This window comes from Clarias gariepinus, chromosome 12 (genome assembly GCF_024256425.1).
Source record: "Clarias gariepinus isolate MV-2021 ecotype Netherlands chromosome 12, CGAR_prim_01v2, whole genome shotgun sequence".
Classification (NCBI taxonomy): domain Eukaryota; kingdom Metazoa; phylum Chordata; class Actinopteri; order Siluriformes; family Clariidae; genus Clarias; species Clarias gariepinus.
This window is the reverse complement of record NC_071111.1, coordinates 496,407-513,195: the sequence shown is the minus strand read 5'-3', so window position 1 is coordinate 513,195 and position 16,789 is coordinate 496,407. Positions and strand designations below refer to the sequence as shown.

General features: G+C 39.2%; 1 protein-coding gene across 1 annotated transcript in view; it reads right to left on the bottom strand.

The window, feature by feature from the left end:
• Nucleotides 1-7,367: 7,367 nt before the first annotated feature.
• The window catches only part of kcnc2 (potassium voltage-gated channel, Shaw-related subfamily, member 2), a 59,705-nt gene continuing 50,283 nt past the window's right edge, over nucleotides 7,368-16,789 (bottom strand). Inside the window, exon 4 of the mRNA XM_053508170.1 lies at nucleotides 7,368-7,492. Within this exon, the coding sequence (XP_053364145.1) occupies nucleotides 7,368-7,492 (125 nt within the window). The remainder of the gene's footprint in view (nucleotides 7,493-16,789) is intronic.

Here is a 16,789-nt window from a genome sequence, read left to right as displayed (position 1 = left end):
GCACACACAGGTCTTTGGTTCATTCATTCATTAGGGACAAATTTATAAACGTAAAGCTGTAAAGCTGATTATTAAAAGACTTATGCAAATAAAAATTAATTGAAGTGAAATGTTGAAAACATGCAGAATAGTCACCATTTAAATCTACAAACTGATGCTGATCAATCATTAATTTTTTCAAAATGTAGTTTTCAAATGTAGAAAACTACATTTTCTAATCTGTGAAGAAGAATAGCGTGATCAATGGTGTCAAAAGCTGCACTGAGGTCGAGTAATACAAGCATAGTTACACAACCCTGATCAGTGCCCAATAGGAGGTCATTTACTACTTTAACGAGTGCTGTCTCTGTACTGTGATGAGGCCTAAATCCTGACTGATACAGTTCATGTATGCCATTTCTATGTATATATGAGCATAGCTGCTCCGCTACTATCTTTTCCAGGATCTTAGAGATAAAGGGGAGGTTTGATATTGGTCTGTAACTGGACAGCTGACAGGGGTCGAGGTCAGGTTTCTTAATTATTGGTTTGATAACTGCTAATTTAAAAGATTTTGGAACATACCCAATGCTGAGTGAAGAATTAATTATTCTCAACAGGGGTTCTGTTATTGCTGGTACTATCTGTTTAAGAAAATGTGTCGGTACAGGATCTAATATACAGGTTGATGAATTTGAAGAAGAGATGAGTGAAATTAGTTCATTCTCTTCAAGGGGAGTAAAGTATTCTAGGTTCTGGTCTGACATGGCTAGATTAACATCTGCATCAATTACATTGTTCGGTTTCAAAACCTCAATTTTATGCCTAATATTTACAATTTTATTATTAAAAAAGTTCATGAAGTCCTCACTATTGCATGATGTTGTTGTGGAGATTTCTGCAGTGGTCTTATTTCTGGTTAATTTGGCTACAGCATTAAATAAGAATCTAGGATTATTTTTGTTATTTTCTATAAGAGTGGAGAGATATGTTGATCTAGCTACACTAAGAGCTTTTCTATAGTTCAGGATGCTCTCCTTCCATGCTATTCGAAATACTAGTAATTTAGTTTGACGCCATTTACGTTCTAATTTCCGAGCGGTCTGTTTTAAAGTGCGCGTGTGATCGTTATACCAGGGAGCAAGTTTTTTATCTCTAATAATTTTTCTTTTGACTGGAGCTACATTATCTAGGGTATAGCGAAATGTCGACTCTAAATATTCAGTCGCCTGATCGAGTTCTGTGGGGTCAGACGGTGATCTAATCGAAGTTGGGAACTCTGGGAGATTACTGATAAAACTCTGTTTGGTAGTTGATGTGAATGTACGTTTCATACGGTAGCGCGGCGCTGTGTGTACATTATTATTGTGACACACTTGAATTGAGACAAGATAGTGATCTGAGATAACTTCAGATAGTGGAATTGTGGTTATATGTTTTATTATATTTGAGATATAATCTCATTATCTCATTAAGATAATAATGAGATAATGATCACAGATCAGTGGTTATTCATAATGTTTTCTACAGTCAAGGTCTCAGTTTAATGGTTTCATTTAATTTAATTTTTCATTGTGTATGTTTCATGTTTGTGTGTGTGTGTGTGTGTGTGTGTGTGTGTGTGTGTGTGTGTGTGTGTGTGTGTGTGTGTGAAAGAGAGAGAGAGAGAGAGAGAGACAGTAAGTTTATTCTTGACTTGCCATCTGTTAAACCGTATTCTCCTACATTTGTGTTAGATCACACTCGGTTCTCTGCCACGGGTTCTGCCTCAATCAGATGGAGATCTCTCTCTCTCTCTCTCTCTCTCTTTCTCTCTCTCACACACACACACACACACACACACACACACACACACACACATTTTATAATAATAATAATAATAATTATTATTATTATTATTTTTATTATTCTTAGAATTCTTCTGGTTCTGGTTGTGATTCAGGTTCTTCAGGTTAGCTCAGTTCTGGGTCTGGTGTCAGTATTTCTGGCTCTAGTTGCAGTTATAAATGATTATGTTCTAATTCTGCTCCTAGTCCTGGATTTGTTAAACTTGAAACAACTCGGGGTTGGGTTCTAGAGCCGCTACACACTCAGGTTCTTCTGCATCGTGTTTCTGAGCACAACATCTTCAGGATCCACAGCAGAACCAGAGGAGCGTGTTATCTGATTTACTAATCACACAGATACCACATGTGTGTGTGTGTGTGTGTGTGTGTGTGTGTGTGTGTGTGTATGGCTATACTAAAGATCTGACCTTGAAGAGAGAAAGACACACGCACACACACACACACACACGCACACACACACACAAACACACACACACACACACACACACACACACACACACACATGCTAACGAAGCTGGTCGTTTCTTAGCGACCGGCTCCAGTGGGTGTGGATTAGACACTCAGCTCACTAAAATTAGTTTAAAGTATTATTATTTAAGAGGAAGAAAAAAAATTTCAACTCATAATAGAAATAGTAATGATTTTATAATGTTATAAAAATATAAAAATATTTTAAAAAATTATTGAACATTTTAAATATAAAATAATTTGTAAAATCATTACATTTAAATAAGTCCTATTGTAACTACAATATACAGAAATTATAACAAACGGATTAATAATTAATGTTAAAAAAATTATTGTTGAATCAATTTAACATTATTTTATGCATTCAATTATAGTTACCTCATTCACGAATAAAACATTTGTATTTATTAATATGTATATTCCAATATGACCATATTAAAGATTATTTTTTTAAAAATGAAGAAGTCAGTATGACGTACAAACACACACACACACACACACACACACACACACCTAAATCTGCGGTCTGGGTGTTGCCATGGCAATGCGAGGAAGGGGAGGGGCTGAGTCTACACACACACACACACACACATCAAACCCAGTCAGATGTTAGAGTTGATGTGAATTATGAATCAGTACAGTACAGAGTGCAGCAGTGTATTCTGGGTAAACTGCAGTCTACTGTACATAAGAAAGAGCTGAACCAAACTCACGTCTTATTCATGACCGAGTCGTGACTCCACACACTGTTTATACTCCACTGAGTGACAAGTCAGAACAGACAGAGGGAGACAGTGTGTGTGTGTGTGTGTGTGTGTGTGTTGACATGTCATTCATTTGAAAGTGTGACTCACAGTGTACACTACACTAGCTACAGTATTGTCCTCTTCGTTATTCGCACACACACACACACGCACATACACACACACACACACACACACACACACACACACACACACACTAACATTAATAAATAACATATCTAAAGTTGATTTAGATTATATATTTAAAATAAAAAAGTGCAAAGACAAATAAAGGTAAATAACTTTTAGAAATGAGATAAAAATAAAATATCTTGCCAAAAGCCTCAGGATACACAAACAGAAGGAGAAAAGACTTTTATTATGACAGTTAAGAAGGAAAAGAGTAAAAAAAAAAAGGAAACAATGAGACAAATAAGCACAAAGAGAAGATGAGACTAAGGAAGTCGACTTAGGAGGGATCCGTGCCTGAGACCGCAGTGTGAAAGCGTCCTAAGAAATAAAGAGCTGCTGGTGAGGAAGCAAACTTTTATAGCTGCTTTAACGTATGTGAGAACAGGAACTCAGTCGCTTCACCAACAATAAATACAAATGAGCTACTGTGGTGTAAGAGGAATAAAACACTCAGGGATGTGTGGTTAGAGAAAGACACACACTTTGTTTACCCCATGCTAAAGTATTAATAGAATCATTTTAAATAAATTAAACAAATATATTTGTATATGTGTGTGAGGTGAGAGCGCGGGATCGGAGACGAAGCCTGAACTGAATTGATTTTCACACGGATATGGTGGATCCCCGGTTGTCATAGAGACAGGGCTGCGGCGGTGGGGGTGTTGTGTGTGGCCAAAACACATGCTCATCCCTCCTGTTTACGTCTCTGCCACGGCAACAGTTTCCATGGTGACGGTGCAAGTACGGCCCCGAGTTTGAGAAGGGAAGAGTGGGAAGCTGAATTTAGTGGCTAAAAACATCGTTACACCCTCATACACCAAAATATCTCTCTCTCACACATACACACACACACACACACATACACAGAGCATTATTAGATACATCAGCACAGTAAAAACTTCAGATTTAATGAAGTTTATTGAACAAAGATTTTTTTATACATTTTAGAGAATAACTTTAGAGAACAAACTGTATTTTAAAAGATTACACTTAAACAATATCACACTGAAGGTCATGTTGTTGTACTGAATATCAGCACAGCCGTGATGTGGTCAAGGTGGGCAAAGCATAAGAGCTCAAGATATTACAGCAGTGCCGTAATGTAGAGTGTACAATCCCTTGTTCCACACACCAAGTAGTGCCCTTGATCAGGGGTTAGAGAGGGATTTAGGATTCAGCCTTGTGTTAGACACTAGTTAGCTTTGTAGCTAAGCAATAGCAGTTAGCTAAGCGATTTAGAGTGACTTAGAAGTGATTAGTGCAGAGACGGCGTGTTGTTTAAGACGCCATAACGTTATCAGATGTGTGTTCTTACTGAAAGTGCTTCTGTGACTGGGTGTGAATGTGGGTTTAGTCAGACAGCTGCTCTCTCCTCAGTACTGCGGACCGTACAGACCTACTCTCACCCACGCTGAGACACACAGTTAGTGTCATTAACCACTGGACCACACCTGGGACACGCCCACTCGTACACAGAGTTACACCTCACAGTGCTGTTACTGTCTGTTATCATCATTCTTGGAAAGCCTAATTATAATAATAATATTTTTTTCTTTAAAATTAAAAAAAAAATAATGTAAAAAAGAGCTTTATAAATAATATTGAATTTAACAATGATAATGATTAATATTATTAGAAAATATTATTATTAGAAACTATTATTATTATCATTGCCAATCAGTACTGCAAACTTTAAAACTGCAAATCTTGCCTAAAATCTACAGTCATACTCATTCATATGGAGGGCGGAGCAGAACAATATAAAATAAAAAACTACCTAGCCTGCTGACTATGCTAATTGGTGTTCACAAATTGCGTGTAGTATGGGTGTGCCCTGAGATGGATTGGAACCCTGTCCAGGGTGTACTGTGCCTTGCGTCCTAAGTCTCCTGGGATAGGCTCCGCCCCCTGCAACCAGGATAAAGTGGTATAGATGATCAGTGAGTGAATGAGTGAGATTGACATACCAAATGGTAACCTGTTAACATTTGTTTTTTTTTTAAATATATATAACCTCAACAACTACACTCCATATTATTACAAATGACGTAGCATGTTTATGATATATTTATTTATTAAGAATATTATTCATTTTGTTTACTTATTCGACAATACACAAAATAAAGCACCTGTAAAATTGCATCAAGTTATCATTTAATTTACATTTGTGTCAGCATGCACTACAAAATATCAACAATATACACTGAAAAACACAAAACATTAGCAATACACATGTACACACACATCTCATATTACAAACACATACATATTCACACCAACATTATACAACATTGTTAACGCAAAAATTATAAATCAAAAAAGTGGTTTTACTTTAAACAGCATTTAAAACCTCTGGATTCTAAGAGCAGCACGTTGTAAAATTATATAATTATATAACACATAAACAGCTGTTTAGGTGGTAAAAGGAAAAACACACACACGCACACAAAACAGCTTTAATCTCTACATGGCTAAATCTCCCAATAAAAGTGTTGATGCCTATGGGCCCCGAGTGTGTGAGTGGGGCGGGGGAGGGGAGGAGGGCGGTGGGGGCTAATCACAGTGCAGTTTCGGTTTATATTATTATTGCACAAAATGTCAGACTTCCTTTGTCCTTAGAACTTTTTTAATGTAAAATGTATCACCACACAGAACGATAAACAGCATATATTTATGATTCCTGGTCACATTTGTTAACATTTTATTTTGCTACTCTGTAACACACTAACACTCAGTTTTACACACAGTGTATACAAACACTGTTACTAGTGGTGATCTGGGGAAGGTTTAAGTTATTTTATAATGTGGTTCTCTGTACAGATGCAGTGATTAAAGCTTATAGGCCAGTTTAATAAAGAGAGTCATTGGGGGGAGTGAACATTCAGGGATCTAAAAGGATTAGACTTTTGGGAACAAACAACAGCAGCATTATGGAGGAGCAGTGGCTTTTGGGCAATAGGGATGGAGACAGAATGGGAACAAGGTTAGCTGGGGGCAGGTATGTGTTTATGTTTCTCTGTAAACATACAGTGTTTATCCATGAAGCTGCTTCAGGAGATGTGCTAGTCCATACCATACAATCAACGATAAACAAATCCATACTGTCCAATCAGAGAGATACACTAATCTGTACTGTCCAATACAATAGTCTATACTTTCCCACTACAGAGATGTGCTTTTCCTCATTGTTCAATCAAATATGTGCTAATCTATACTGTTCAATCACTGTTTTGCTAACTCTTACTGTCCAACCACAGATATATGCTAACCCATACTGTCTAATCAGAATAATGTTAATTTATTCTGTCCAAACAGGTTATGCTAATCCATAGTGTCCAGACAAATATGTACTAACGCATACTGTCCAATCACAGAGATGTTTAACCCATACTGTTCAATCATAGAGATGTGCTAATCTAAAATTTCTAATCAGATATGTGTTATCTAATCACAGAAAAGTACCAATCCATACAGTCTAAACAGAGATCCATATTACACTAATCCTGTCCAAACAGAGCTGTGCTTATTTATACTGTCCAATCAGGGACATGGTACTCCATATTCACTAGTCAGAGATTTAAAAAAAAAAAAAAAAAAAAAGATGTCCATACGGTCCAATCACAGACATGTGGTAATCCATACTGTCTAATCACAGAGATGTGTTTATCCATGTTGTCCAATCACGGACATGTGCTTATTCATATTGCCTACTCACAGTCATGTGCTTAACCATACTGTCCAATCACAGACATGTGCTTATCCCTACTGTCCAATCACAGACATGTGCTAATCCAAACTGTCTGCCACTTTCCAATCTGAAAATGCTATTTCATACTGTCCAGAGATTGTGCAAATCCAAACCATCCAATAAGGAATGTGTTAATCCATACTGTCCAATCAGAGATGCCAATCCCAACTGTCCAGTCACAATTATGGTCTCCAGACATACAGACAGTTTTGGACTGCTTAATCCAGCATCCAATCATACAATTGTGCTGGTTCAGACTGTCCAATCAGAGGATGTGCATTATTCCAAGTGCATTCTGTCACCTGTGGCTCCACCTCATCCAAACAGGAATGTGAGTAATTTGTGGCTCCGCTCCATCCAAACAGGAATGTGCTAATCAACAGTGCCCAATCACAAAGTTATTCTATTCCATACTGTCCAATCCAGGTCGTCAAATCCATCTGAGTCTGTATTGGCTCCTCCCTCTCCATTTTTAGCTGATATTAGTTGTATTTCAGCTAGAGGTTTGGTCGCAGCTGGAACAACAACATTCTGAATAATCAGCACCATTAACATACATCACACAGGCAGTGACATACAACACACACAATTACAAAAGGATTAATAATAAAAAAAACACACATTTCTGAACACAGTGTGTGTGTGTTGACACACAGCGAGTCAGTAAATTAAGCATGATGTGAAATGTACAGTAGTTTAATGAGAAATAAACAACATAAGTATAAATAATCCAAGTTGCCTAGCAACATTTAATTTCATCTGTCAGACAATTTCAAAGACAAAACAATCCATAATATGCAAATATTATATATGCGTTTAAGTGGGGCAGAAATGGGACAGATGAGTGGGGCAGAAATGGGACAGATGAGTGGAGCAGAGAGGAAGAAGTCAGATTTAAATGTGGCAAAAATGAATGTTTTGGATTTGGGTGGGGCAGAAATGGGCCAGGTGCATTTGGGTTAAGATTAATAGCACAGTTACAGGCATTGCTTCAGTACACTGTATCAGGTGTCTAAACATAATACTGTCATCAAAATTACTTCCACATTCCAGATTGTTGTCCATATTGGTCCATATTGGCTCCACCCACTTTACCTTTACCTGTATTGCATTTACAATAACCTTGACAGATCAAACAAAACCTCACATTTAGGGCAAGTGGTAATAGATAAATAAATGAAAGCCCAGGTTATGTGTATCATATCTAAGGATGTATTTGTACATTACGTACCTGAATAAAAGCTGATGTTGCATAAAGTCTATTAATTTATTGCCTATAATACTGCTGTAATGTAATGCAAATATAGCCCCACCCACTTAAGGAGTGTTCATAATACAGTATGCAGATGCCGGTGTTTCATTGGACGGATGGAATCGACGAGCAAATGCGTCTGATTGGACAGGATGAGCAGAATTGTGACGTCACCGCTATGTTGCTTAAACTTTCGGATTTTTTTTTTGCGGATTTCCCAAAGCCTTTAGACACATAATTAACATTAAATTGACATTAACCGGTACATTAACCACTACCCTGGTTTAGAATTTATTTATAAATTATGTTTACTGGTATACATACACACTATAAAAAATAACTGTAGGAAGAGATGTGGTTGAGTAGAGACTGATGAACCACAACTAAGAGAATGGTGTCATCTGTCGCTCTCTTTGGTCTGTAGGCAAACTGTAGGAGGTCTAGGTTGTCAGAAAGGCCATCAGCTGCATTCTCAAACATCTGCCAATCAGTTGATTCAAAGCAGTCCATTAACGCCTCATCAGTCTACTGCTCCATTTGTGAATGTCTCTGAGGGCTGGTTTACCTTGTTTTAGCTTTTGTCTGTATAGGACAAAAGCTATGGGTGGCACATTTCTTGCAGAAGACTTCGGCCAGGTCCCAATAAATGGCGAAGATGGCTTTGGTGTCGACATCGAGGGACTCGGACTCCCTAGAACACGTCCCAGCCGAAGCCTGCAGGCAGAGTTCGGTGCAGGTCGGGCCCCACTGCAGAATTCGCTTTTGGGTCCATAAGATGAGAGGGAAGTGGAAGTGAGGGGAAATCGGATCTGCTCTAAATGTTGGTGGCTGTTGTGGTGAAGAAGGGTTGGGCTTCAGGAACCGGGGTGTGTTAAAAGAAAGTGGAGGAGCAGGGCGTGGTATGGGATAGTGACAGCGTAGCAGGGTGTGGGGAGATGGCATCAGACGAGAGAGCAGACTTGATCTATTCGGAGGGCCAGTTGGATTAGACCCTCCAGCGTAGCAGACAGCTCTCGTCTGGCGAGTTCGTCCTTAATGCAAGAAGCCAGTCCCTCATAGTAGGCCATCCAGAGGGCAGAATCTCCCCTGGTAGTCTGGACTGCAAGGGTCTGGAACTTGGCATTATAGCGGCTCACGGATGACCCTCCCTGCTGCAGATGGTACAGCTTGGTGTCGGTCTCGACCTCGCCGGCAGGATGTTCGAAAGTGAGCTTCAACTGGTGGGTGAATTCGTTAAAGGAATGAGCTATATCTGAGGCTGATAAAAAGAACCGCCGTGGCTCACTCAGCTGCCTGCTCGGACAGCAACAAGACGAGAAGGGCAATACGCAACCGGTCTGTAGAGTATCTGGTGGAATTAAACTCAAACAAGGTCCAGTGCGGTTAGAAAGACACTACACTTTCCATCCATGCCATTTATCCGGCAGAGCCAAGTAAACATCAGAATGAGCTTCCTGTTGGTGACGTAGCTTCCTGTTTTTGTATCATTGCCCTTCTCGTTTTGCGTTTGTATTAGCGTTTAAATTCCATATCTTTTTTAATTTATACAATAATAATATTAATAGCAACTAGTTTTTACATCTCATACTATTTGGCTTCGCCTTTTTCTGCGCTTTTCGGAGAACGCGCGAGTTTCTTCTTCTAAGAACAACAAACGGAATTCAGCTCCAAACAACTAAAACTCCGACTCAGGTACGTTATCATGTCTAATATTCAGCTTGTTCAGTGTGTGGAGTGCAGGATGTTTAGACATTCTTCCTCCGTCGTTAGTGGTAATTTTATTTGTGATAGGTGTGTGTTAGTGAGCACTCTGACGGAGAAGATATCAGCGTTAGAGGAGCGCATTCAGACTTTAGAGAGGGTTAGAGAGTGTAAGAGCAGTGTTATTCCTGTAGCGGACAGTCTGGGTGCCGCAGGCGGAGATAACCAGCCCCCGACTCCGGCATTAGAGCCCTCACAGCGGGGAGAGTGGGTGACGACTCGGCGGCATACTCGTTCAGCCAAAGCTAACGCTAAGGCTAGCCCACCAGAGCACACCTCTTCTGCGCTTCACGTGCCGCTCAGGTTCGCTCTCCTCAGTGATGCACCCGCTGAGAAACCTGAAAGAGCTCTGGTTATAGGAGACTCTATAATGAAGCACGTGAAATTAGCTAGGCCTTTAGGGGCGCCAGCGGCAGTGGTTAGGTGTATCCCGGGAGCCAGAGCACCGGACATAGCAGGTAATCTTAGGGCTCTAGGACAGCACAGGTTCTATAAGATAGTAGTACATGCTGGAGCTAACGATATACGCCTTCGTCAATCAGAGGTTAGTAAGAATAACTTTATAGAGGTGTTTAAATTAGCGAAGGCGATGTCCGATGGAGTAGTATGCTCTGGTCCCATCCCAATGAGACGTGGTGACATAACTTACAGCAGGTTATGGTCGCTGAACCGCTGGATGTCCAGGTGGTGCTCTGAAAACAACGTGGGCTTCATTGATAATTGGAAGACCTTTGAGGGCAAAGCTGGCCTGTTAGGGCGGGACGGTGTCCATCCCACTCGGGAAGGTGCTGCTCTCATTTCTTGCAGTATAGCTCATAGTCTCAGAAGAGGCCTAGTTAATCGGTGACAATCCAGAGCCCAGGACAGGGAGCAGACAGACAGGCTAAACCAACCGTCTGCTAGCTGCATAGAGTCGTCACTTAGGGTTTATCATATTGAGACCGTGTCTGTTACCCGAGCTAAAAACAAATTTAGAAAGACTCAGAAAGTCTGTTTTAGTAATTTAATTAACATAAAGACCACAAACTTGGATCAGACTGAATGCGCAGCCGGCACCTCTGATCTGAAGCTAGGACTGTTAAATATTAGATCTCTCGCATCTAAAGCAGTTATAGTTAATAAAATTATCACAGATCAGGAGTTTGATATACTCTGTTTAACAGAAACCTGGATTAAACAGGACGAGTATGTACAGTGGGAGCCACGTCAAACAGCCGCTTGGAGCATGATAGGTCCATGACAGGACCGTGACAGGACCATGATCGATCCGTGCACGGAATGTGATCCCCCGCGATGACGTAGTTAACGATGCCCCACCCCATAAACGCCCCCATGCGCTTTCTAAAAAGATAGTTGCAATGCTGTATAATTCCGCCAGATGGAGCATTGACTGCTTCTGCAGTGTCCAAGCAGCCGGTTACTATATTTAATATATATATAACATAACTTACGTCAACATAGTTTCATAAAAAGATGATGTGGTAAAAAAGAGGGATAAAAAACGAGTCATAAAACAGATTTAAATCACTCAATACACAACCCATGATGCTTATGCTATTTTAATTAATGATTAAATTAATTAATAAAACTACTTATTGCAATATTTTTCACGACATCCTTAATAATACTTAAAGACGGTAACATCTGTAATTTATCTATACCAGTCGTTGTAGGTACGGAATACAAATGCGGGCTATGTACAGTATTTTACATTATGGTGTTTTTATCTATTTCCGTTTAATACACTGGTAGATCATATTTTACTGCAAAGTAAAATTTAAAATTTAACTTCTGCTTGAGTTTGTTTTCGTTATATTTTTGATGTTTTCGCTGATGTTTTTTTCGCTGATAGTCAAAAATTGGCATAACAAATCGATTAATAACGCATAATATCTGGAACAAATATCTGCCCATACAGATCAGTCTGTCTTTAGTCATTTAACCAGCATAACGTTTCCCCATCAAAGATCTGATGGGACATTAATCACTTATCACAACTGTGAATAGATGCGGCAGCAGAGACAGATTAAATCCCCATAAACATTCACACTTGAAATCAAAACTAACAAACCTAAACAGTTCCAGAGGGTCAGCGCCTGTTATCAGGACAGGAATCACCTACAGGATACTACTGTAATTTTTACTGCTTATATATTTTTGCCATAGTTTCATTTGGTTTTACGCGATTTCATGTTTTACTTGTTCGTGTGTGTACGTGTGTCTGTGTGTGTGTGTGAGAGAGAGAGAGAGAGAGAGAGAGAGAGAGAGAGAGAGCGTGCGCGTGAGAGGGCTTATATTGTGATTTATCCAGGGTTACTAAAGCCTGGCTTACTACTACTAATAAAAAATATTTCAATGTAACCCATGGGTCTCAATCACAAAATCAGCCAACGCTGTAAACAGATGACAAGACAAATTATATAGGCTACTCTAAAACGTTAATTCGAACATTAAATTAAAAAAAAAATAATAATAATATATATATATATATATATATATATATATATATATATATATATATATATATAAATATAAGATCGACTATTATTGTCAAGTTTACGGGGCTTCTCAGTCTTTCGTTAATTTTACTACTGACTGGAAACCAATGTGGCTTATTAAAGATGCACTGTTTTATTGGACATGGCTGTTTTGTAATGTTCTGCAAAATAAACACTGTCTACGGTTCGAATATACTGTGAACGTCTCAAAGTCACGTCTCTAGATCCGTCTGCAGTAATGTTATCGTGGTGTAAATTATTAACGTATCGATGTATTTCACTTGCAGACAAAATAGTCTAGTAACGAAAGTAATGAATTTGTCACTACTCTTCTCTTACGCAGCACGGCTAAAAAGATAAGAAAAGTTACACCAATCCTGCCACGATATACCCTGTCCCAACACTGGCTGGGGAGATGAACTCATACCAAAACTCCAAAACTTACTATTATTTCATGAGATGAAATTAAGCTAGGATGAAGAGAACAGAAGTGAACTCCCCTCTGTGTAATATCTAAGTAGAGTGTAACTGGATCAGGCACAAAATGCCCCCCGTGTAACTCTGATTAGGAAAAGCCCACAGACACCAAACCTGCAGCACTTTGGTGTAATTTTTATTATCTTTTTAGCCGTGCTGCATGAGAGAAGAGTAGTGACAAATTCGTTAATTTTAATAACGTGATGTTTGATTTGATATTATATCATTTCCAAGTTTGATAGTGTCAATTTTAGAGCGCATTATACGTGCGATGCGAAAAGGAAGTAAATAAACACGTAGCAATGCAAAGAGGACAGAGCTGCGAAATATTTAAGCAATATAAATTCAACAAAGTGTGATCATAGTGGTTGTTGTTGCTGCTGTTTAGGTAATTGGTTCCATTGTGTTACTGAACGCAACTGTGTTCACAAAACCGAGCGGAGGGAAAGAAAAACACTCGCTAACGCGTTTAAATGAAAAGGGGCGGCGGCTTTTCTTTGAAGATAGTGATTGCGTAATAGGGGGCAATCCGTGCCGGGGGGGGGGGGGGGGGGGGGGTTAGGGCATAACACACCTCTGAACGTCTTTTGTCTTGTAAATGATTATCTTCGTTCACCTTCCAATCCCCCACAGCGCACACACTCTCTACACTGTTGCTATGTCTGTTGGGGCACTTGGTTATACACAGCACCTTAATGTATGAAACACTTACTTCCTGGTTTGTTTTATTTTAAATATTGCTTATTACCTTTTCCCGCAAAATAAACATTAAACATAAACATGTTATCATTGTGTAAATTATTAACATATTGGTGTCTTTTAATTAAGGACAACAAACAGACCCTGTGCTTGTGTTTAGGACTGATGCTGAATAGCTGTGTTCATAGGTTTAATCAACGATTTACAAGACAACAGTTAAAGCGTTTGTGGATGAGAGGTGTGTGTGTGTGTGTGTGTGTGTGTGCGCGCTCCGGCATTTCTCCGTTGCTTTAACACAAACATTTGGGCAGAGACAAGTAAGTCTGAAGTACCCCTCCCCCGCCAAACACACACACACACACACACACACAGAGCAATTAGCACCATGTCACAGTCAGTATTCTCCACTGAGGTTTCTTACCTTCCACTCCTTCTAAGTTTGTCTTTGCTCTTTTAATGGAGTTCTTAAAAAAAACACAAAACTTTTATACTGAGAAAAAATTATTATGGGTCACATAGTCACAAACTAGCACAGATAAATATGATCAAGTGTTTAACTGTTGTTTTAATTTGTTTCTATAACCAGTAATAATAATAATTATTATTATTATTAGCCTAACTCTTTGACTATTTAAAACAACGTCGGGTCCCATTTTTGCACATTGAAGTTGTTGGTTTAAGTAAATGTATTTTTAAATACACAAACAATCCCCCAACAATTAAAACACGCACACATGACTTTAAAAATAAAATTTATTTTTCCAAAACTAGTCAAAGGTAAAACAATAATTTGTATAAAACATGTAAAAACATGTTAAATTTTTGCTTAAAGGTCATTAAAATACCCGGATAACACCAGCTGCTTATCAGTCTCTATCTGGTTCTTTTATATTAAAATATCATTAAAAAAAAATATATTAAAGATGGAACTGTTTAATTCTTTGTTTTCCCCCTAAAGTATCAGACGTTTTGCAATTCTATGTTCAGAACATACAGTAGACCTGACCAAACATCATTCTAAAGCTCCTACAGCTCCCTCAACAGCTTGTTCAGGCTCATCCATTAGCTCCAAAAGGCCAACCGTCATCCGTCTGACCCCCCAATCCTCCAGGGCGGAGCTCTGATTAAAGAAAACAGGAGTATTTAGTGAAGACAAAGATAAATAAACGTTACAGAATATCTAGTTGTAATAAATATAAAAGATATTAGTAAACCTACACCACAGAGTGGGTGAAATACTGTTTTGGGGAATTCTGGAATGTAAATACTGGGATAACTTTAACCAGTGAACTTTGTTAGTGTTAACCCCGGTTTGTCTGTATTATCGTCTGCATTAAATTAAAATGCGCTTTTCATACAAATAAGTTAGGCGATATAACGCTCGTATATATTAGTTCATCTCTGAAGCCAAACTATAACTTACCCAGTACTGAAGCCCCCCTCACCTCCCCCCACACACACACACACCTCACCTCCCCACACGCACACACCTCCCCCTCCCCCTTAACTGATAAACACTTCAGAGTTTTTATCCATCTCGGTAACTAAGCGCTCGCGCTACCGCGCAAAGTCACGGCCAAACTGAGAAAAATATAAACCGAGCGTTATGAGCGTTTAGCTCGCGAGCTCCTGTACATCTATCCTCAGCTTGTGTTCTTCATGAACTGCATCACATTATATTCACAGATATAACCTGCAGATTAACTCTTACCCAAAGAATAAATAAATGCTGAATTTATCCAGACAACACGCGGTCAGATTCTAAAGGCATTTTTATAGAGCACAAACACTCTTCATCCGGTAGTGCAGCTTTTGTAATAGGGACATTAAGAGTATTTTCGAAGCTTTAGTGTCTTTTTAGTTAAAGAGGAGTGACATTGTGAGTTTGTGACACTGACAGTAAGCTGTAATGTTAACTCCAGACTTGGTAAACAGATAATTAAGTTATCTAAAGTTACATCTGACCGCTGCTGGTGCTGCCAGTGATTTTCAAAATGGCCGATAAAAAAACTAAACTGGGAAATAAACTTTAAACTAATCCCAAACAAATTTTATAAATTAAAACACCACTTACCGCGAATAGTCCATTAAGCCGCCATCTTCATCTCTAGTGCAGTTTGGTAGCGTCAGTTCGGCGGGGGTTGGGGGGAGTTGTTAAAATCACTTGATTGCAACTCAGCGCAGCTAAATTGCTGGCTTGTGTTAACGTGTCCTTGAGAACGAAGCGCCATCTAGTGGTGGAACCAGGTAAATGCATAAATTGGGCTTGAATGGGCGTGTTTACTGTGAAATCTTGACACGCCTTTCTCGAAGAAAAAGGAGGGGGGATTACGGCGTGCATAGGGCAGCCGTACGCCATTCGTACGCAATTCACACGGCCGCGGCTATTTGGCGTGGCTCCATCTGTAGCTCTAAATGAAGCTAGTCCTCCTGGATACAGCTACATACACCAGCCTCGGTTAACTGGTAGAGGAGGAGGCGTCGCAGTTATTCACAATGATAATTTGACTATTGTACAAAAACATGGACACAAATTTAATTCATTTGAAATTCTTTATAGTAACATAAGTGTATTTAACTATATTAAGTCAGCTCAGTCGATCCCGCTAATTTTAATTCAATTTATTTAATTAAATTTTATTTGTATAGTGCTTTTAACGATTTACATCATCACAAAGCAGCTTTACACAATCAAAAGAATTAAGTTTGTATGAAATGTGAATGTGTATGAATCAAAATTATATGATTGTCCCTGATGAGCAAGCCTAGGACGACGGCGACAGTGGCAAGGGAAAACTCCCTGAGATGGTAATAGGAAGAAACCTTGAGAGGAACCAGACCCAACAGGGAACCCATCCTCATCTGGGTGAAAACAGATAGCAGGGATTGATGTGCATAATAATATGCGAGACTGGAAGTTCAGTATAAGAGGAGATGTGTAAGATTAAAGTCCAGTTTGTTCCTGGAGGCTCAGGTAGACTGTGAAAAATTCCAGTCCTGAACTATTGAGCGACTGAAGTCACAGGTCCTCAGAGAACAGCTGTCTGCATCAGTCGAGGACAGGACCACCTTCATGGAAAAGTGGAACCAACCCCAGTCACCACATGCATTCCAGGCAGACCACA